This window comes from Crinia signifera, chromosome 19 (assembly GCF_055691185.1).
Source record: "Crinia signifera chromosome 19, ASM5569118v1, whole genome shotgun sequence".
Taxonomy (NCBI): domain Eukaryota; kingdom Metazoa; phylum Chordata; class Amphibia; order Anura; family Myobatrachidae; genus Crinia; species Crinia signifera.
The window spans coordinates 25641073-25665063 of NC_139226.1; the positions used below are offsets into that span (position 1 = coordinate 25641073).

Genomic DNA, 23991 nt, shown 5'->3' on the forward strand with positions numbered 1-23991 from the left:
CTTCCCAAGCGAGGTCTTTGATTTTCCTGGAGGCAGACCAGATTTCTACTTTATGCAGATAATTGAGGACTCGGAATAGCGTGGCACGGGGACGGGGTCTGGAGGGTGTCGGTGGTGGGCCCACCCTGTGTACCCTCTCGATTACCAAGTCTTGGCATGCTGATTCAATATGTAGTAGTGAGGGTAAGGTGACACGCACAAAATGGTCTAAGGCAGGACCCTTGACCGATTCGGGTAAGCCCACCAAGCGGATATTCTGTCTTCGCGACCTGTTTTCAAGGTCCTCTACTCTGTTCCAGAGTTGATAATTCTCAGTATCTAGCCGCTTTATAGTGCGCTGGATGTCTGAGACCTCGTGTGTGACGGCGCCAATTTGATTCTCAGTCAGTGAGACTCTCTGCGTTAGCTGCTGCAGTTGGCCTGTGATGTCTGCTACTGCCTTAGAAAGCAGCGGTGTCATGGCTGCCTGTATGGCTTCTATCACTTCTTTATATGTGACTGGGGCGTCTGGTCCTTTACTCACATATGAAGTGGGTTCGCTTTCTCCTCCTGCTGCCTTTTTTGCTGCTGGCAGCTCTCTTTCTTCATTGTTAGCAGGCGCCCTTCTCCTCTCCTGCCGCTGCTGCTGGGGCTGCGTGGCCGCGTGCTGCGGTTGCTGGGAGCGCTGTGGTGTCTGCGTGCCCGGCGGGTTGTGGTATCTGTCCATCTTCCCTTCCATGAAGCGAGTGTTAAGCGGAGGGTAAGCGGCGGTGTTTAGAGGCTTAATAGCCGTGTAACGCTGGCTTGGGGTGAAGCGGGAGACGGAGCTGAAGCACGGAGCTCCTCACTCCATTAAGCCGGAAGCGGAAGTGTATAAGACAATCTTAAAGAAAATTAATTCTTGTTTAGGAATTCTTCAGAATTCCAAAGAGTAATGAATTGGTGAAGTCACCTCTGTGTAGTGAAAAGGTATATAGATATCTGGATATAGGTTAATATTAACTACTATGTGAGATCTTTTACTGTACAGACCACTAATTCTCCTATACATCTTGGATGTTTATTATGTAGTTAGTAGTTCAGTGGTGCCCAGATATTTAAACCTTTTGGTATCTCAATGTCTTTCCATGCATCATATATACATAAATGAAAAAAATCATCATATGTAGTAAAACATTTATTAAAATACAAAATGGTAATAACAATTATTATTATGAGATTCACATGGCTTTTTTGTAATTTTTAAAAATTAAACATGTACCCAACACGTTTCGTCCCACATGGAGACTTCATCAGTGGTGGTGTTTTTTTTAAATACAAGAATCTACAAAAGTAAAATACATCAATCAATATTTATTAAAAACAATGAAGACTAATGGTGTGTACCTATGGTCAGATGTGCCTGAAGATACTATCCACGGACCGATCAGATTGGATCGTGAAAAGTATCTAAAGGCACATCCGATTTGCATACAAGTCTGACTATATAGTGCAGATCTGCACTATATAGTCAAGGCAGACAAGACTTTCTGCCTTGCGATACGTGAACGCGCATCGGAATCGGATCGGGATCGCAAGGGATAAAACCCTTGCGATCTGCATACAATTCTGATCCAATGTTGACTATATCGTCAACATCGGAAAGGCAAAAAGTACCGTGTGTACATACCATTATACACGTGGAAAGGAGTTAAAGACAATTTGAAGAATAGATGGGAAAAAAGAAAATACTGTACAATTGTATCATTAAGTTTTTACAGATATAAATATCTTTGGAAAATGCAGTAATTTACATAAGAACAAATTCAATAGAGACCTATTACACCATATTTTTGGAAGGAGACAGTAAAATCTATATAACATTCGCTAGATGGTGAATGGTGATGTAAGAGGGGAAGGATTACGGTATGGGATCATTCGTCAGACTGCATTTAGGTCTACAAGCATTAGGTCTACACCATTAGGTCGACTTGCATTTAGGTCGACCTGACTGAAGGTCGACATGGGTTAGGTCGACAGGTATAAGGTTGACAGGGTCATTAGGTCGACAGTGAAAAAGTCGACATGGTTTTTTTGGGGGGAAAAAATTAATTTTTTTTTTATTTTTTTCCAGCGTCGACACGGTCAACATAGCACCGCGTCCACTCGCATGGCTTGCTGCGCTCGCCATGCTTCGGGCACGGTGCCTCGCTACGCTCAGCACACTATTTTATTCTCCAACCACGCCCTAGTGGATGGTAGGGCTTGAAATACCGCCTGTCGGCACATGACGGCTCATAAAACAGTAAAATGACCCCATGTCGACATTTTGCCTGTCGACCTTCCCCATGTCGACATAATGACCCTGTCGAACTTATAAAAGTCGACCTAATGACCCTGTCGACCTAAGTCATGTCGACCTAAATGCATGTCTACCTAAATGCAGGTCGACCTTAATGCAGGTCGAACTAGTGGTGTAGACCTAATGCTTGTAGACCTAAATGCTGTAGACAATATGACCGTATCCCAGGATTACGTACCTCTCAATTTCTTTATTTAAAATCTCACAGGTCTAAATAGCCTAGGTTTCATGGAAAAAAGGAAGGGAATCCGTGTACCCAAAGTATTCTATTCAAGAATAAAATATAGTTTTCAAAGAAAGATTCAATATGATGGGTAATTACTATTATCCTTAATGGGGAATTTTTTTCTACTATTTTTGTATTTTTACCTGTACTGTATAATGAAGGTCCTATACACAGGTCATCAAGCTTATAATCAGTCTCCTTAATTATAAAAAGAACATTATGCTCATATTCATTCTCCTCAATAATAAGGTCCCAGATGTGTACCTAATAAGGTTATATTGGGTATGTATTCGTTTTATATTATTTAATTTCAGTTGAATATATTTAAAAATTTGGTACTTATTTACTAGCACGGCGCCCGTCGGGTCCCATCGCATACCATTACTTAAGGTATGCGATGGGACCCGATCTGACCCGATATAAGGGTTTTTACAGTTCCTATACAATTTTAAAATCGCGTTGCATCGAATGCCATTACAATGGAATGTGATGCGATGCAACGCGATTTCCCATTGATTCCTATGGTAAATGCACCCCCAGACCCGATTTTTAATTGTACACCACTTATATAGTGTAGCGAGCCACCGAGCCCGAATCGTGGCGAGCGGTCGCGGAATACATGTGAAGTAATCCGCGGCCGCTCGCCATGCTTCGGGCTCGGTGCGCTTGCCACACTATATAAAATCAAACTCCACGCCGACATTGATAGTTGGGGTATGAAAAGGTCGGAGGACGCGTACTGCCACCCCTCGCTGTGTATACCACTAGTTCTCCTGCACTGTCGAAAAAAACGGTAGACCTCTACTGCTAACCCAGCCAGCGTTCCTGCACTGCTGACACCTTGCTCTGAGGACACTGCCAGCACCCACATACTGCCAACACCGCCTACGCCTCCTGTCACAGTAATTGTACTATTGGACAATAATCCAGTCATTTGTCTTTTTTTGTGTAAGCGCAGTGATGCTGATGTGCTGCATTATCCCCTGCAGGTGCTGCCGCTGCTCAGGTGGTGGATGGAGCTCTCGGGGGATCGGTTACCTTTCATGTGATTATCCCATTCCAACCAAATATAATAATATGGAATACTGTCAGTGCTGCTGGAGGCAATGTCCCAGTAGCTAACCTGGTTCCTAATGGAGATCCTCGGTGTTATGGTCAGTATGTGGGAAGATGTGAGCTGTATAGGAATGGAAGCCTGAGACTGGATGATATCACATACGCTGATCAGGGGACGTACACACTGAATGCTCAAAATGCCGACTATACAGATAGTTACAGACAACAGATTCAGCTGAACATCTACAGTAAGTACTAAGCATGGACTATTGGATCATTATTCCTCATGTTATGTTGCAGCATTCTTACATACTAGAGGTACAGTATAGAGAATTGGCAATGAATAGGCAGCGGCAGCCGGGATGGGGATTAATAACTAGTAGTATTTTGACCCTGCACTGAACCCTCCAAGAACAATCAAACAGAGTGATCAGTAGCGTGTGAGAGTAAATAATGGAGACAGCCAACTAAGCAAACAATAATCCTGCATTCGGGTGTAGATCTAATGGTTGGCGGTGCTCCCTAGGGGCAGACACAAACTAAAGGCAGAGAAAGAAAAGCAGACTCTGTGCTAGGGGCATTCATTTGGTATGTTAAAGTGTAAAGTCTTAAAGAAAATGAATTCTTGTTTAGGAATTCTTCAGAATTCCAAAGAGTAATGAATTGGTGAAGTCACCTCTGTGTAGTGAAAAGGTATATAGATATCTGGATATAGGTTAATATTAACTATGTGAGATCTTTTACTTTACAGACCTCTAATTCTCCTATACATCTTGGATGTTTCTTATGTAGTTAGTAGTTCAGTGGTGCCCAGATATTTAAACCTTTTGATATCTCAATGTCTTTCCATGCATCATATATACATAAATATAGAAACAGACAAATGTGCCAACATATAGTGCGCAATTAGAACTCAGTGCAGCAGATGTGAATTACACCTTAAAGTAGGACATCCAGAACCTACTTAAGAAGACATATAGTAACAACAACAAGGGGGTGTCTCACATACAGCGCTCTGTGTATAACCTTAAACATAGAGATATCACCATTAGTTTGTTTCCCTTTAAATGGAGATCTCAAATCTGCAGGCTTTTTGGTGAACCTGAAATGATACACACCCAATCTCACAAATTATGTGAGAGGGTGAGATAGGAGAAAATATAGTGCAGATTATCCTTGATTTTAAAAAGGGTTTAATTTACAATCTGCACTTACAACATAAAAGCTTTTTAACAGCATGTAGTACAAACCACCAGGCAAAAGCAGCTCACAGTCAGATGGAAGAGGGTCTTACAACCAGGGGTCCAACGTCCAGTCCGGAACCAGAAAGAGGGATCCAGCGATCAGCACCTTTAGACGACCTGTGTTCAGCCTTGGATGGGGATATGCACCGTCAAACACTCTTGTTAAAATATGAATCATAACTCTTGTATATACTCTTTGAATTTATTGTATGCAGTGTATCTTGCGTAGCTGTATTACTGTTTATTCTACTTATTTCTCTCTATTGCCTTGTCTCCATGTTTGTCCTTGTCTTGTTTATGTGTTTTCGCACACTGTATGTATATACCATGGTTAAGCAACATTATTTGTTTGGCGATCCCTATATTTTTATAATTATGTGGACGGGTTCGGCGCCATATATGGCTTTGTTTATGCTTTTGATTATAGAAGTCCGGCCTTTTCCCCTTTAAGCTGTTGCCATGCCTACCTTCCGTTGTTGATAGGACACATATGATCCAGCGTCGGCTGACGCGGATCGTGCCCTCCGGCGGGATGATGTCATGACGCTATACCGGAAGTACGTCTGTGACACTTCCGGCTTTCCGTCATTGCTGGGATCTGTCTGTGACGCGCGGCGCACGTGGGTGTGTGTCCGCTCAGCCAATCACCTTGTTTCTTCTATGGTATATATACTGGTAGTTTGTCTGTAGGTCAGTTGCACATGACTAAGGTGCTTGGTTGCACCGAAACGGCCGTCGTGCCTTGACCTTATTGGAGATGTACCGGTTCCCACTATGCTGCTAAGTATTTTTTTACTGCACTATATTTGCATGTACCGGATCTCTTTTTGTATACTTTGTGTGTACATTGTCACTTATGCACTTTACTAATATGCCATAAAAAATCTTTTTGCATTTATCTGATGTTGCTGGCTATCAGTTTGTACTTCTACAAATCGAACATATCTGTGCCGGGCACTCAGGAGTTGAATTTAGTACGTGTGTGCAGCTTATCCCTCATCCCTATATGCAACCTGTATGGTATTTTGCACCACCGCATGTAGAAACTCTTTTTGTCTTTTTTCTATTTTTCTATTTTTTCACTTTTTTTATTTTTACCCAAGATTACCTGCTGGTACATATAGTGTGCCTAACACTATGAATCCAAATACGGACCTTACCAATATCAAAAGATTCGATAACAAGGACATTACTCGCATCCTATTCGACGACACTGCCTCACTGGCTTTTGATGTCGACAGTCCAGCAGAGATCTCCGCCGATTTGATTAAATTAAGAAGGAGAAGGACCGAGCTCAGTCTACATGGGCTGACTCTGTCCCAGTACTTTATAGAGAAGTTCATTCCACGTGGTTTCCGAATTCGGAACCAACCGACCATAGGGAGATCAAATACTGCCTTTTGCACTCAGTGGTGCCAGATTTTAAACGACTGTTCTTTTCAACTCATGATTTTAGTTATCGAACAGGTTAACACCGATTTGGAGATACTAGACAGGGAAATTGCGACATGTGAGGCAACCGGCTTGGATGTCCTCAAGGCTGATGCCAGTCAGGATTGGCTCGCTAAAATTGAGACCAATTTGAGCCAATACCATACTGAGTTACTGTCTTTTAAAAAAAGCAAATACAGGGCAGTAAAAGACGACTATAAAGAACTAAGAGTCTATAGTTGGCTACAAGGGGGTGAATCCAGGACCCCTTGGAGAGGGACCAACAAGTCGCGCAGGGTACGTGCCAACAGAAATTACACTGACATAGATTCACACACATCTGCCAGTGATTCTGACCACTCACACAAATATTCTTTTCAGAAAGGCACGGTAACACGCAGCAAATACAAAGGCCCAAACGCTGCCGAAGGGGAGGCGTCAAGCACAAACCCCGTGAAAACAACAGGGAAGGGCGGCAGAGGGAAGTAGTTGTTTTTAATTTATCCAGGTATATACCCACCCCAGCTGAGATGTCTGTCCTGTCAAAAGGACTATCCTTTGTAAAAACTTATAAACAAGACTCCTTTGACTTTGAAGTAGACCTATTTAAGTTCCATAGGCTGCTCAAACTCAGGGATTTTTTTGCAACACGTCCCACCCCGGTTGCAGACCGCACCAGGTTCAAACCTAAGAGCACGTTTGATCCTCCGGGTATTAACCTTTAAATTGAGACCTTTGTCAACTTGGTCCGGAAGGATGTGGTCCCCTTTATGGACAGACAGAAGGTGTCCTTCTCCAACCTTACCAGGGAGGAGAATGCGGCCCTTAACTCTCTTAAAAACAACAACAAAGTCATTATCCGTCCCTCTGATAAAGGGGGCGGAATTGTCCTACTTAATAAAGATGATTATGTGGGAGAGATCATGAGGCAGCTTGCCGACAAAGCGTGCTATAAGATGCTTACCTATGACCCCACTTATTCTTACAAAAAGGAGCTTGACTCCATTATTCTCCTTGGGTTGAATAATAACTGGATAGATGAACCTACTTCTTTTTTTCTTACTCAAAGTCACCCCAGGATACCGCTTATATACGTACTCCCCAAGGTTCATAAAACCCTTGTTAAGCCTCCGGGGAGGCCTATAATTTCCTCCTGCGGATCCCTCTGCCAACCCGTGTCCCAGTTTATTGATTTTTGGTTACAGCCGGTGGTACAGAATATGCAATATTTTATTAAAGACACTACTGATTTTATTTTTAAAATCAATGCACTTGGCACTTTACCCGCTGACAGCTTGTTGGTCACGCTCGACATTACGTCGTTATATACAAACATCATGCATGAAGAGGGCATCGACTCAGTGCGCTCGTCCATCACCTCCAGTCCACACTACCATGGTCCGGTCACTGAATTTTTGTTACTGCTTTTGGATTTTATTTTGAGGAAGAATTATTTTCTTTTTCAGAATTCTTTTTATTTGCAGTTAAGGGGTACTGCGATGGGGTCAAACATGGCCCCATCGTATGCCAATCTTTTTATGTACACCTACGAGACCGAACACATTATGTCACATGCCATTTTTTCTCAATATATCCATTTTTATGTTCGTTATATTGACGATTTATTTTTGGTGTGGACTGGGGGGGTGGACTTGCTCACTGAGTTTATTGACGCATTGAATGCACTGCCAACCACCATTAGGTTCACTTTATCGTTTAGTGAATCCAGCATTAACTACTTGGACATGACTGTGTTTAAATTAGCTAACAAATTGTCCACCAGGATTTATAGGAAGGAGACCGATAAAAACACCCTTCTTATGGCGGACAGTTTTCATCCCCTTCCACTCAAACACGGCCTACCTCTCTCCCAACTTCTTAGAGTAATCCGGGTTACATCAGAGGTGGAAGAATTGCTACCTGCACTACAAGAGATGGGCTCGCGCTTTATAGAGAGAGGATACGATCCTAAAGAAATTGACGAAGCCATTATGCACTGCAGCACTTTACCCAGGGAACAGTCCCTATCTAAAAAGAACAAAGTCACGGAAGGTGAAAGGCTGATTTTTTCAACTACCTTTTCTATTGCGTCCAAGCATATACGCAATACTATTTTGAAACACTGGCATATTGTGCAGAGTGACACTAACATTGGTCCAGCTTGCTCTCAGATACCCTTGTTCTGCTACAAGAGGAGCAACAACATAAGAGACATACTGGCTAAAAGCGATATTGGGACCACCAAAAGCCAAACCTGGCTTACCACAAGACCAGGAGTGACTAAATGTCATGGCTGTGTGAACTGTTCGTTTATTCGCTCTGGGGATACCTTTATAGACCCGGCCAGTGGCAAGGATTACAAAATTCGCTTTCACCTGACTTGTGAGACTCGTTACGTGATATATGTTATTATGTGCCCGTGCCGGATGGTTTATGTAGGCAAAACCATACGCCTCCTCAAGGAACGCATAAACCAACATCGTTCCTCTCTCAAAAAAGCCCTCAAAGGTGTTGACGCCAATACTCCACCTGTGGCGAGACATTTTTTTGCTAAAAAACATACTGTAAGAGATTTCTCCTTTATGCCCATAGATCATATCCCTCCCCTCAGACGAGGAGGTGATCGGGATAAGCTTCTCTTGCAGAGAGAATGCATGTGGATCCACAGATTACGCTCGATGGCACCTCACGGTCTAAATGAGGAATTATCCTTTAGTTGTTTTTTATGATATATGGTGGTTGGCTGTGCTTAAAATATGAATCATAACTCTTGTATATACTCTTTGAATTTATTGTATGCAGTGTATCTTGCGTAGCTGTATTACTGTTTATTCTACTTATTTCTCTCTATTGCCTTGTCTCCATGTTTGTCCTTGTCTTGTTTATGTGTTTTCGCACACTGTATGTATATACCATGGTTAAGCAACATTATTTGTTTGGCGATCCCTATATTTTTATAATTATGTGGACGGGTTCGGCGCCATATATGGCTTTGTTTATGCTTTTGATTATAGAAGTCCGGCCTTTTCCCCTTTAAGCTGTTGCCATGCCTACCTTCCGTTGTTGATAGGACACATATGATCCAGCGTCGGCTGACGCGGATCGTGCCCTCCGGCGGGATGATGTCATGACGCTATACCGGAAGTACGTCTGTGACACTTCCGGCTTTCCGTCATTGTTGGGATCTGTCTGTGACGCGCGGCGCACGTGGGTGTGTGTCCGCTCAGCCAATCACCTTGTTTCTTCTATGGTATATATACTGGCAGCTTGTCTGTAGGTCAGTTGCACATGACTAAGGTGCTTGGTTGCACCGAAACGGCCGTCGTGCCTTGACCTTATTGGAGATGTACCGGTTCCCACTATGCTGCTAAGTATTTTTTTACTGCACTATATTTGCATGTACCGGATCTCTTTTTGTATACTTTGTGTGTACATTGTCACTTATGCACTTTACTAATATGCCATAAAAAATCTTTTTGCATTTATCTGATGTTGCTGGCTATCAGTTTGTACTTCTACAAATCGAACATATCTGTGCCGGGCACTCAGGAGTTGAATTTAGTACGTGTGTGCAGCTTATCCCTCATCCCTATTCAAGAATAAAATATAGTTTTCAAAGAAAGATTCAATATGATGGGTAATTACTATTATCATTAATCGGGAATTATTTTCTACTATTTTTGTATTTTTACCTGTACTGTATAATGAAGGTCCTATACACAGGTCATCAAGCTTATAATCAGTCTCCTTAATTATAAAAAGAACATCATGCTCATATTCATTCTCCTCGATAATAAGGTCCCAGATGTGTACCTAATAGGGTTATATTGGGTATGTATTAGTTTTATATTATTAAATTTCAGTTGAATATATTTCAAAATTCTTTCAAAGTTAAGTCAGACATGGACAGTAAAAGTATGGCTATAGATACATACCAATTTTGAGATCTAGTATACCAACGGTTCTTTTGTTGGTAATTAAAGATTCCAAATATATTAATATCTGTTAATACTTAATGATACAATTGTATGTTCTTTTTTCCATCTGTTCTTTGAATTGTCTTTCCTTCCTTTCCACGTGTAATAGTCATCATTGTTTTTAAAAATATATTAATCGAAGTACAGTATTCTACTTTTGTAGATTCTTGTATTAAAAAAAAAACCCTGATGAAGTCTACCTGTGGGATGAAACGTGTTGGGTACATGTTTCATCTTTGAAAAATTACAAGAAATCCAATCTAATAATAATAATTTTTATTACCATTTTGTATTTTAATAAATGTTTTACTACATATGATGATTTTTTATTCATGTATATATGATGCATGGAAAGACATGGAGATACCAAAAGGTTTAAATAGCTGGGCGCTATTTAACACTATTTTGGATATATTGGGTTTGGGGTCCCACCAGTAGGGGACCAAGTGTTATCAGCGACTGACATTATATTAGTGCAATTTTAGAGATTTTGTATTGTAGTTAGTAGTTCAGACCTGCTCGCTAGGCCGCGATTATTTGGAGCCTAGCGAGCAGGTTAGCAGGTTAATGCCCCACCGATCGCATCCCCCTCCCCCCCCTTCCGACACTCAAATCCCTTTGTTACACTGTGAGCAGATGTGTACACTAACACATCTGCTCGCAAAGGGCCCGAACATATGAAAATCCTTTACTGGTTACTTGCCATCAAAGGATTTTTCATCTTGGCTCTGGTGCACACAGCCGCTAAGTGAGCCAGGAGTCACTTTTCGGAATTTGGGGCGGGCACTGACATCGTGGAAATAAGGAATCAGTACTTGTTTCCTAGCATGGCCACAATCGCGGCCATCGGGTGTAATTTTTAGTGGCCTGCGACGCGACCGACGCGATGCCCCCGATTTTTCCATGAAATGCATTGAAAACAGTGAAAATCGCGTTGGTCGGGTCGTATGCGGCCAAAAATGCTTAAATGGTCCACACGCAATGGCCGCGATTTCCCATAGGAAACAATGTTAAATGGGTCAATTTACCCAAATCATCATAGGGAACAATGGTAAATGGGCCAGAAACCCCAAAAAACACCCCTGAACATTGACATGTCCCCCCAAAAGTATTTCACGCCACCCCGCGATCAACGTGAACCCGAAGCGTGGCGAGCGCAGCGAGCCCGCGAGGGGCGGCGGTACGCGTCCTCCGACCTTTTCATACCCCCACTATCCACGTCTGCGTGGAGTTGAGAATAGAATAGTGTGGCGAGCGCAGCGAGCCACCGAGCCCGAAGCGTGGCGAGCGCACGCGGATACCTTCACAGGTAAACGCGTCCCTTTGCGGGCTTCACAGGTATCCGCGTGCGCTCGCCACGCTTCGGGCTCGGTGGCTCGCTGCGCTCGCCACACTATTCTATTCTCAACTCCACGCCGACGTGGATAGTGGGGGTATGAAAAGGTCGGAGGACGCGTACCGCCGCCGCTCGCCACGCTTCGGGTTCACGTTGATCGCGGGGTGGCGTAAACTACTTTTGGGGGGACATTTAAATGTTCAGGGGTGTTTTTGGGCCATTTACCATTGTTCCTATGATAATTTGGTTAAATTGAGCCATTTCACATTGTTTCCTATGGGAAATCGTGGTCATCGCGGGTAAATTGAGGCATTTAACATTGTTCTCTATGGGGAAATCGCGGGCATCGCGTCTGGCCCATCGCACCCGATTTTTTAGAGCATGCGATGGCCGCGATGCCCACGATTTTACACCCGATGACCACGATCATGATCGTTGTGCCGGGCTAGGAAACAAGTACCAAGGAATCTTTATTTGTCTGTCCTGGCAATCAACAGAAAGTAATGTGATTGTAGTGCGCTTACATTATATCCTGCTTTGTGCAAGCTGGAACCAGTGGGGACAGACCATTTGGAACTCATTCCTGAATCTCCTTGTACATCTCATTTGTTACTATAAATTAAATCTGACTGAATGGGCAGAACATCATCATCATCATTGTCATCATCATCAGTAAATGTAATGTCAGACGGGAGAACCAGTTTTTCTTGTACCCAAGAAGAACAGATCAGAGGCTTCAGCAACCACCAATGATGCTCTTTTGTGTTCCAGCTGCCCTCACTGAACTACCAGTTCTCGTGGTCAATGCATCAGATGGTCTTATTGCCGACAGGAACGTGACCCTCCTCTGTGACCCTGTCAGACAGAATGTAACCAGCTACACTTTCCATAGGGACAAGGAAGACGTCTGCTCTAAGCCCCATGTGACCTGCAGGGGGTCATTCCTGGACTTCCAGCCAATAACAGGGAGTGACACTGGTACCTACACCTGCACCATCCAGAACCTGGTCAGCACCAGGAGCAGTAACTCTGTGGATATGTATGTAATAGGTAAGAGTCTGGTGAATGAGGAACACAACAGAGAGAATGGAATAATCATGAAAGCATAAAATAAGGGAACTAAGCTAAGATTCCCCTAAGTTCTTCCCCAGTTATCCAAAATACCTACTAGGAATATAAGAATATAAGAAGCACATTTACATCAAAAAAGGTAAAAGGTGAAGGGTTCATTTACTAAGATGGGACTTCTATTGAAGATGGAATGTTGCCCACAGCAACCAATCAGATTCCACTTTCTTATTTTGCACATTCTAAAAAATAAGATAGAATCTGATTGGTTGATATGGGCAAAGCCCATCTTCATCTTCAATAGAACTCCCATCTTAATAAATGTACCTCAGTCATAGCATAGACTGGGGGACTTGTACCTTCTGGTGGTCCCAGAGCTATTCCATGCTTTTCCCTAAGATAAGGATTTCATTTTCCATCCAGTTTTAGCCAAAGCCAACACTGGAATTGCTGCCCTGGAAATAGCCATTGGTACTATGGGGCAGCAGATAGAATTAGATTTGGGTGAGTTATTTTGTTTCTGTGCAGGGTAAATACTTGCTGCTTTATTTATACACTGCAATATAGATCTCACTTTGAAGTAAAACCCCACCCAAATCTAATTCTCTCTGCACAAGTAACATCTGCCCCACCTGCAGTGCACATGGTTTTGTCCATTTGAGAAGGAATTTGTCAGAAAGAGTGAACCAAAAATAACCCCCTATGTCACACAGACAGGGGAGTACAATGTGGTTCTATCCCTGTGCCTATTTCTTATTACAGTACTGCCTACTGAGCTAGTTTATGTTATTGCTGGGACACAGAACTTTTGGCAGTGAAGGTGTTTTTTTTTAGGAAGTATGAGACCAACTGATGTGTTTGTAAGTTACCAGTATGGTCATAATGTACAGAGCCTGAAAACTGGCAGAAGACCTGACTCAACAGGCCTGGTGGGTTCTAATCATTGTTCTTTGTAACCTGCGGCACATAATAACAGGTGTGGTTAGACTTGTTGCCTTTATCGTGTTGACAGTAATCGTGTTGACAGATTCAAACTGTCCACATGGATCATGCATGTCGATAAAGACCATGTTGACATAAATCATGCTTACCTGGATGATATGTCCACATAAAGAACTGTTGACAAACCATCCCTGGTGATCTAGTGGTCTCTTGCCTACACCCAGCAGCAGTGGAGTTTCCAGTATCTTCTTCCTGGTTCCAGTGGTTCTTCAATAGGGGTTCCGGTAAGGACCTGTGATGCTGCAGCAAGAGTATTTTTACTATTATCCCTAACCCTTAGTGCCCAAACCTGACCCTCCCCCCTTTCCCCCCTTAGCCTAATCGTTACCCTCCCCCTTCAGGCCTAACCTAGCTTCTGGTGAGGACTAATGATGTTGTAGCATTCCAGCGAGTATTTCTACTGCAATCCTTAACCCCAAACCCCCAAGTGCCTAAACCATAGGTAAAGGGTATTGTAATTTGGATAAAGTAAATAACTCTCACCAAACCACAAAATCCTGGCGCTTATTCTTAAAAAATTATTTAAATATAAATATAAATCAGCTGTTGCAGGTATCTAGTGAGTTTACCTGGACTCACAGAACAACAGAAAAAGACAAAAAAGAATTTTATGATACTCTGCGCTGCTGAGAATAAATTCTTACATAGGTCTGCCAGTTAAGAATGATCCGGACACACTGTTTAAATTTGTAACAAATTTATAATATTATTAAAAATGTATCACACAAATACAATTAAATACACATACACTATAAACAGATATAAAATATCTAGAATGTAACTTGATTAGTATGGAATAGCACCTTAATAAAGGGATGTCTCCAGATCTATATTAGTTAATCATGACAAGGCAATATATTATTTAGTATTGGCAGCAGTTCAGTGAATGGCAAATGGTATCTGCTCAATGCAGGGTTAATAAGCCGGTGTGGAGGAAATAGCCAGTCCTTTTAGCATGTAGGATAACACGCATATGTTGTTCATTTGGCAAAGAGTCTTTCCCCAAATAGGGCAGAAATAGTTGTAGGCTTTACCCTTGTATGTACTCACAGTGAGCGTGTCAGGTCTTAGATTGCTCACCTAGATGTAGGCGGTATCCAGTCGCTGTTTGTATAGATTTCACCGCCCGGCGGCTGTTTGAAGTTGTGATGGAAAGCCGGTAATTTTAGACGTCGGGTAGATCCGGAGTGCACAGCCGCACTCTACGGGCAAATATATCTAAGTTGATAGCTAGCCTATCAGGAGTTACCCCTAAATCCTCCTTGTGGCACTACAGGAACCAGCAAGCCCTCAAAAATGCAGGTCCAAACAAATGCCTCTTGCATGTAAAAACTTAGATATATTGTTTCCAGTGAACAGTGGTTACGAATCGCGTTGACGTCATTCTATTTCCTGTGGAGTCTCCAGACTATCCTACTCGGCTTCTACAAGTCACGCCGAATGTGCCTGACAATTATCCATCCAAGGTAGAAAACAGCACAGACGGTACATTTGCCCGTAGAGTGCAGCTGTGCACTCCGGATCTACCCGACGTCTAAAATTACCGGCTTTCCATCACAACTTCAAACAGCCGCCGGGCGGTGAAATCTATACAAACAGCGACTGGATACCGCCTACATCTAGGTGAGCAATCTAAGAACTGGCACGCTCACTGTGAGTACATACAAGGGGAAAGCCTACAACTATTTCTGACCTATTTGGGGAAAGACTCTTTGCCAAATTAACAACATATGCGTGTTATCCTACATGCTAAAAGGACTGGTTATTTCCTCCACACCGGCTTATTAACCCTGCATTGAGCGGATACCATTTGCCATTCACTGAACTGCTGCCAATACTAAATAATATATTGCCTTGTCATGATTAACTAATATAGATCTGAAGACATCCCTTTATTTAAGTGCTATTCCGTACTAATCAAGTTACATTCTAGATATTTTATATCTGTTTATAGTGTATGTGTATTTAATTGTATTTGTGTGATACATTTTTAATAATATTATAAAATTGTTACAAATTTAAACAGTGTGTCCGGATCATTCTTAACCGGCAGACCTATGTAAGAATTTGACAAAGCAGTCTGAGAACTGCGAAACGCGTTGGTGACACCACCTGCCTGGACCCTCATCACCTCTAAGACCTCCATTTGCACGAAGGATTGCTCCACCTGCTAAAATTTCTGATCGAAAGCCGACCTTTCTGAGAGTCTCAAGCCAACATTCCTTGTCTGGACACCTGACCATCTACATCAGCGGGACTCCCGATCAGGCTAATTCCACTCTTGCCATCGGTTGTAGTCCATAAATAACATCTTCGCTTCAGGACACCATTCAAGTGGCCGTAAAGGACTCCCTCCAATTCCTCTGGATCAGAGCAGGTTTCATTACCCTCCACCATTGGTGACTATAACATTGGGTCCAGTCTCTATTTATCTTTGTCATTTTTTGCACCATCTGGTTCATTTTAATGTGTTTTATTCTTGCTTTTATTGTGTAATAAATTTGCTACATTGTAGTATCAGCGCTGCTTCACTTTTTATTTAAACTTTTTTTTTTATCTGGGAGCTGACTACTCCCTTAAGCAGCTGCTATATCTGATTAAACCACCCCTGGCAAGCGCTCCATACCAACCTCGGTTGGCCTCTCCTTTTCCTATGTAAGAATTTATTCTCAGCAGCGCAGAGTATCAAAAAAATATTTTTTAAACCATAGGTAAAGCCTAATCATAACCTAACAATGTCGGCATTTCACATGGTGACATTTCAAATGTCAACATTGTGAGCTTGTTGACAGTTTGAAGATATATTCAAATTGTAGACAACGCCAAAGGGTGACTCATCTATAAAAAAAATTATTGGTGGCCCACAGTCCAACAACCAGTCACAAATATATAACTAAACGTTATTATCACTTTAGTAAAATAATAGACCTCAAGCAGTGACATAGACATAAGGTGACTCATATACTAGAGATCATTGTATCTTTTCATTAAGGTGACTCAGTGGCTCATTTTGACCAAGCGGCTGCAGGGCCCAAGGGAAATCCAACACACCAGGCTCCCAGTCCCCAATACATGAATACCGTTGCCTACCCATTGGAAGCACTCTCTGCTTATCACATACTGAACAGCTACTACCAACGGGTGGTGGTTTCTCCCCCAGGACTGCCAATCCAGACTGCGGTTAGCAGAGAGACTCCCCTGCTTATTCATCGGCCCTATCTGTCTTCTGATTGGTGCAGATGATGAAGATAAAAAAAGGTTTTGTGCATGGGAGGTGGGATTATGCCATTATTGGTATTACAGAAACATGGTGTAATGAGTCGCACATTTGGGCATTATTCATGGAGGGATATACACTCCACAGAAAAGATAGGGAAAATAGAAAGGGCGGTGGGGGTGTGCCTATATGTAAAAAATGGTACTTGTTTCCTAGCACGGCCACAATCTTATGGATCGTGTACCTTTAAGTTAAGGTACACGATCCACACGATGGACCCGATTTCCTTTGAAATCAGGTCCATTTGGCCGGCTAAGACACAATATCGGGGGCATCGCGTCGGTCGGGACCATTAACATTGGTCCCGACGCGACCGACGCGATGCCCCCGATTTTTCCATAGGCTTCAATGTTAAAAAATATTTTAACATTGAAATCGTGTCGGGAAAGGTAAAATATCGGGGGCATCGCGTCGGTCGGGACCATTAACATTGGTCCCGACGCGATGCCCCCGATTTTTCCATAGGCTTCAATGTTAAAATATTTTTTAACATTGAAATCGTGAGAAAATGTGAAAAATGTGAAATGGGCCAATATGACCCATTTCACATTATAGATGTCCCCGTCGTCACCCCACGATAGACGCCAACCCGAAGCGTGGCGAGCGCAGCGAGCCCGCGAGGGGCGGCGGTGCGCGTCCTCCGACCTTTTCATTCCCCTACTATCCACATCGGCGTGGAGTTGAGAATAGAATATTGTGGCGAGCGCAGCGAGCCACCGAGCCCGAAGCGTGGCGAGCGCAGCGTGCCCCGCGAGGGGACGCGTATAACTTCACAGGTATACGCGTGCGCTCGCCACGCTTCGGGCTCGGTGGCTCGCTGCGCTCGCCACACTATTCTATTCTCAACTCCACGCCGACGTGGATAGTAGGGGAATGAAAAGGTCGGAGGACGCGCACCGCCGCCCCTCGCGGGCTCGCCACGCTTCGGGTTGGCGTCTATCGTGGGGTGGGGTTTACGCCGTTAAATTTGGGGGGGTTGGGAATATTTTACATTGAATCCAATGTAAAATCGGGTCCCAGGGACCCGATTTACATTTCATTCAATCAAAAAATCGGGTCGGTCGCGTCGATCGCATCGCATGCGACCAAATCGCATGCGATGCGATCGACCCGATTTTTCCGACACGACCACCCCGATGTAAATCGGTGTGGCCGTGCTAGGAAACAAGTACCTAAAAAATAACTTAACATCATCTGAGAAAGAAATGAGCACAGGTGCAGAGGAAGATTACACGGAGGCCGTGTGGGCAGAGATAACTGACAATAACAAAAAACCTAATAACAGAATTTTAATAGGGGTATGCTATAGACCACCGAACATAAACGAAGGGGACAAGTCTCTTCTTTTAAACCAAATCAAACAATCATCAGATCAGGGTCAGGTATTGATTATGGGGGATTTTAATTTACCTGATATTGATTGGAAAAATGAAACAGGTAAAACAGCAAGAAGCAGTGGGTTCCTAAGCTCACTTAAAGACCAGTTTATCACACAAACGGTAGAAGCTCCAACTCGTAATAAGGCATTATTGGATTAGGTATTAACAAATAACATAGATTTAGATCCAAACACAAAAGTAATTGAACACCTAGGGAACAGTGACCACAATATGGTTTCACTGGAAATCAACTTCAGTAAATTACATCAAAAAGGATCGACAAAAATACTAAACTTCAGAAAAGCTAACTTTGAATTATTCAGAGAAGCCCTAAAAAGAATTGTGTGGGAAACAGTTTTTGAGGGGATAAATGCTGAGGAAATGTGGGATGCTCTAAAAAATGTACTCGAATCATTAATTATTAAATACATTCCTAAAGTAACTAAGGGTAAATTCAATAAAAAAAAGCCACCATGGTTGGACAAAAAGTTAGGTCAGCAATCAACAATAAAACAAGAGCATTTAAATTCTATAAATATAACTTAAATGAGGAGGCGTTCGCCAAATACAAAGAATCAAACAAAATTTGCAAAGGCAATCAAAGTAGCTAAAAGGGATTATGAAGAGCGCATAGCCACTGAAAGTAAATCTAACCCCAAGAAGTTTTTCAAATACATAAATAGTAAACGTATAATTAAGGATATCATAGGCCCACTAACCGATATCAATGGAAAAAGTTTTACGTAGGATAAGTGAAAAGCAGAACTGTTAAATGAGTTCTTCTCATCAGTGTTTACTAAGGGAGAGCAGACTGTGGAACGCACACATACCACAAATGGGATGAACAAGCCGGACCTCAATATTGATTTCTCTACCGAGGAAATAATATTGAGGCTCAGCAAAATCAAAACAAATAAATCACCTGGGCCAGATGGGATTCATCCGAGGGTACTAATGGAATTAAGGGAGGAATTAGCTTCCCCTCTACATTATATATTTGATAATTCACTATCATCAGGAAAGGTACCAAAAGACTGGAGAATAGCAGAGGTAGTGCCATTATTCAAAAAAGGAAAAAAGGAGGATCCCGCAAATTACAGACCCGTTAGTTTAACATCAATAGTGGGTAAACTATTTGAAGGATTTTTAAGAGATGGTATCCAGGAATATTTAGAAACATAGTTTACTCAGTAATAACCAGCATGGGTTCATGAAAAATCATTCATGCCAAACTAATCTACTTGGTTTCTATGAAGAGGTTAGCAAAAACCTTGATAATGGAAAAGCTGTAGATGTGATTTTCCTAGATTTTGCTAAAGCCTTCGACACAGTACCAAACAAGAGGTTGATAAATAAAATGGAGGACATGGGATTAGGGGCAAATATCTGTAGATGGGTAGGGAACTGGCTGTGTAATAGAAAACAAAGAGTGGTCATGAACAGTGCAGTATCAAATATGATACTAGTACTAAGTGGAGTGCCCCAGGGTTCAGTTCTTGGGCCCATTTTGTATAACATTTTTATTAACGATATTGGGATGGGGTTACTCAGCAATGTATCCATCTTTGCGGACGATACAAAACTGAGCAGAGTTATTAAATCATCAGAAGATGTCACCACGCTTCAAAATGATCTTGACAATCTAGATGACTGGGCAAAAAAGTGGAAGATGAGGTTCAATGTGGACAAATGCAAGGTCATGCACCTTGGGAGACATAACCAGTGTGCTAGTTATAACCTAAGCGGGGATGAATTGGGTAAGTCAGTACTCGAAAAGGATCTAGAAGTCCAAATAGATAACAAACTGGGGTGTAGTGCTCAATGTAATATAACAACAAAAAAGGCCAACAAAATTCTCGCATGTATTAAAAGGGGCATGGAAACTAGAGACTCAATAGTAATTATGCCTCTGTACAAATCATTGGTTAGACCGCACCTCGAATACGCAGTGCAGTTCTGGGCCCCGCACTATAAAAAGGACATCATAGAATTAGAAAAAATCCAAAGAGCAACAAAGCTTATTAGGGGAGAATTTAAGTTACGAGGAAAGATTAAAAAATTTGAGACTATTTATACTAGAGAAAAGACGTTTAAGGGGGGATATGCTCAACATGTATAAATATATTAGGGGCCAATATAAGGAACTGTCAAACACCCTTTTTTCTACTAGAAAGGAATCTAGGACGTGAGGGCACGAGTTTAGATTAGAAGAAAAAAGATTTTGTTCATCTAGAAGAAAAAATTTCTTTACAGTCAGAGCAGTCAAACTTTGGAACTCTCTTCCTGGAGAAGTGGTGTCGGCAGACACTATAAATACGTTTAAAATAAGGTTTGATAAACATTTATTGGGTAAAAACATCCATGGGTACGAAAAAGTAACATAATCTGTCTTAAAAATATCATAACATACTATACAACAAGGGATAAGCTACTGTAAACATAGGTTGAACTAGATGGACGCAAGTCTTTATTCAGCCTCACCTACTATGTAACTCACTGACTGCACTAGTGTGCAGTGCATTACTGGGAGTTGACTACGTCCCATGAGACTTTGCACAAGTGGTCACAGGCGGGGAAGCTTGTGGTGAGCTCTGCTTGGGGAAGCTCATCATATGCTTCTCAGGCCCATGGAGGACAGCAGCAGCGGCCTCATCATGGGAGGGTTTTTAATCAGAGGCAGCCCTGAGCGTGTCAGGGCACCTACAGAGTAAGGTACAGAGGGACAAACACAGGCTTTTCATGTGGTATTTTATTTATGTTTATATTAATCCCCCCCCCCTGCAGTTACCCAGTTTATACTGCCTTTACTCTATGTTTTAACAGTGTAATATTCTCCTGTGCAGTTTGTGGCCAGTAATGACATATGGGAGGGGGCCCCCCTGTCTAAAGTGATCAAGGCCCCCAAAGGCTTAATCCAGCCCTGGACGGGGTGGATGGCTTTCCATAGCGCCCTACTATGAAAAGTTGGCCAACCCGGGAAAAATAGATTGGACGGGCAAAAAAAAATCGCTCAGTGTGTATGCACCTTAAGGCATGAGCTGTGGAGTCTGTGATGTCAGGGGGTTTCAACCACAGTGTGTCAGTAACCCCAGTAAGCAAATAATATTATAGGGACTTGGTTTATGAAAGAGACATCTGTGGTATCCTTTCACGCAGCTGGTGGCGGGTGACCCTTTTTGCAGTCATCACCGCCACAACCAAACTCAAGGGTCTATTCATGAAGCAGTGAAAAGAGAGGAGAAATGAACCAGTGGACAAGTTGCCCATCGCAATCAATCAGCTTTGAAGTAACATTTATCAGGTGTGTTCTATAAAATGATACAGAGCCGCTGATTGGTTGCCATGGCAAACCACCACTAGCTCACTTTTCACTGTTTCGTGAATCAGCCTGGTTCCATCGCTGGTTCTGTTGAGGTGCTATAGGGCTGGTGAAACCATATGCAATCATGCCATTAATGGACTCCTAGTACAAGTGCTACTATATATATGATGCATGTACCTTGAGATGCTTCCATCTCACTGTATTCTTGCAAATAGTTTTTAATGCATCTAGTCACAACATATAAAGAATTCTGTGAGTTTAAGCGGGTTCCCGCACCTGTATGGGCACAGTATGGGGAAATGTTTTGAGATACAAATCTACTACTGTTTCTTTTAAAGTGACAATAATTTAAAAGGCAAAGCCAACCTGGGAAACGCACAGCTATTGCGAAATTGGCTATAATTAGGCGTTATTTCTGCATGATGTAAGAATTTTGGGTATGCTGGTCTTTGTGCAATGTGACCTTTGTGATGTCATCACCAGAGCCAATTTCCGGGGTGAACCTGACCAGTAACACATCAGACTCGCTGGTCTGGCCAGGAATTAATTCAACTTCGCTGCACTGTTCTAGTGCCGGTACAAATGTCAGCTTCTCCTGGAACCTTAAGGGGGCAGCACTGCCTCAGGACCCCCGATACCGTCTCACCGAGGATAACTCCACCCTCATTATCAGCCCCGTCTCAGTCAATGACAACGGAAACTTTACCTGCACAGCTTCAAACCCTGCAAACAACATGACCAGCAATGGCGTACAGCTCAGCCTGGCCGGTGAGTAATACATGGAAATGGAGAACGTTAGTAAATAGAGCAGGGCTGGCCAATCCGGTCCCCGAGATCTACCAACGGTCCATGTTTTCCAAATCACCTAGCTGGTGCACAGGTGCAGTCATTACTCACTTTTAAATTTACCAGGCTCCCTAGCTGGTGCACAGCTGCAGTCATTACTAACGGTCCCATTTCCCAGATTCCCTAGCTGGTGCACAGCTGTAGTCATTACTAACTGTCACATTTCGCAGACTCCCGAGCTGGTGCACAGGTGCAGTCATTACTGTCACATTTCCCAGACTCCCGAGCTGGTGCACAGGTGCAGTCATTGCTAACTGTCACATTTCCCAGACTCCCTAGCTGGTGCACAGGTGTAGTTATTACAAACTGTCACATTAATCAGACTGCCTATCTGGTGCACAGGTGTAGTCATTACTAACTGACACATTTCCTAGACTCCCTAGCTGGCGCACAGCTATAGTCATTACTAACTGTCACATTTCCCAGACTCCCTAGTTGTTGCACAGGTGCAGTCATATTTCTAGCTGTCACATTTCCCAGACTCCCTAGCTCTGGGGTAGCACACTCCAGTCCACGAGATCTACCAACAGTGCATGCTTCCCAGATCTCCTCACAGAATCACAAGTGAAGTAATTAGCTCCACCTGTGGATCATTTAAAATGTATCAGTAAGTAATGATTACACCTTTGCAGCAGCTAGGTTTCCTGGAAAATGTGAACTGTTGGTAGCTCTCGAGGACTAGAGTTGCCTAGTGCACAGCTGTAGTCAGAATCAGAATCAGCTTTATTGGCCAGTTATACTTGCGTATACTAGGAATCAGATTTGGATTGCTGTGCAACAACCAGGGTGTGAACAAGTAAAACAGTAACAGTACAGATATATATCACACGTACAGATATGCACTAAATGTAATCCTGATGAGGGACACGGGCATGGGGAACATATATCTACTGAGCTGTACAGCACCCAAGCAGCCATTCAGCGGCACCACTTGGTGATTCCAACAGCCAGATAGGTAGACATTAAACATTGCTACTCACAGGCAGCAGGGGGGGGGGCAGCGAACAAGAGGCCTGGATAGAGGGAGAGCCAGCATGGGTGGTGGTGGTGATGGCGGCGTGCGGGGGGGGGGGGGGGGGGGGGGTGCGGGGTGGATGGGGAAGTCAGTGAGGGCGGGGGTGAGTCCGTGGGGCCTGGGCCAGAGTTGGGGCCTCTCTGGGCAGATAGAGAGGCAGTACCTGCTCCCATGGGGGCCGCCTCTGCTGGGTTTGCCCGGAGCTGGAGCATCGAGCTGGGTCACTCCCAGTCACGTCGGGGCCGTCGCTGATGCCGCAGCTCCCGGATTCACTCACCGGTCCCGGCCGGGTGGCGCAGCCAAGTGACGTGGCCAATGGTGCTCACTCACTCCTAGACTCGCCGGGGCCGTCGCGGACGCTGATGCCGCCTCCTGTGCCAATGTCTGGGTGGCACATCCTGGTGACGCGACTGATGATCAGGTCCTGTGCAAGGGGACAGTCGGCAGTCCTCCTCTGCTCTTTCTTCGTCTGCCTCCACCGTTTCCCTCCAC

At 43.3% G+C, this 23991-nt stretch overlaps 1 protein-coding gene across 1 annotated transcript in view; it reads left to right on the forward strand.

Moving 5' to 3' along the window:
- The first annotated feature begins 1849 nt into the window (after window positions 1-1849).
- Window positions 1850-23991, forward strand: part of LOC146041499 (cell adhesion molecule CEACAM1-like) — a 42658-nt gene continuing 20516 nt past the window's right edge. Inside the window, exons 1-4 of the mRNA XM_083161467.1 lie at window positions 1850-1859; window positions 3536-3850; window positions 12362-12640; window positions 22122-22406. Coding sequence (XP_083017593.1) covers window positions 1850-1859; window positions 3536-3850; window positions 12362-12640; window positions 22122-22406 — 889 coding nt within the window. The remainder of the gene's footprint in view (window positions 1860-3535; window positions 3851-12361; window positions 12641-22121; window positions 22407-23991) is intronic.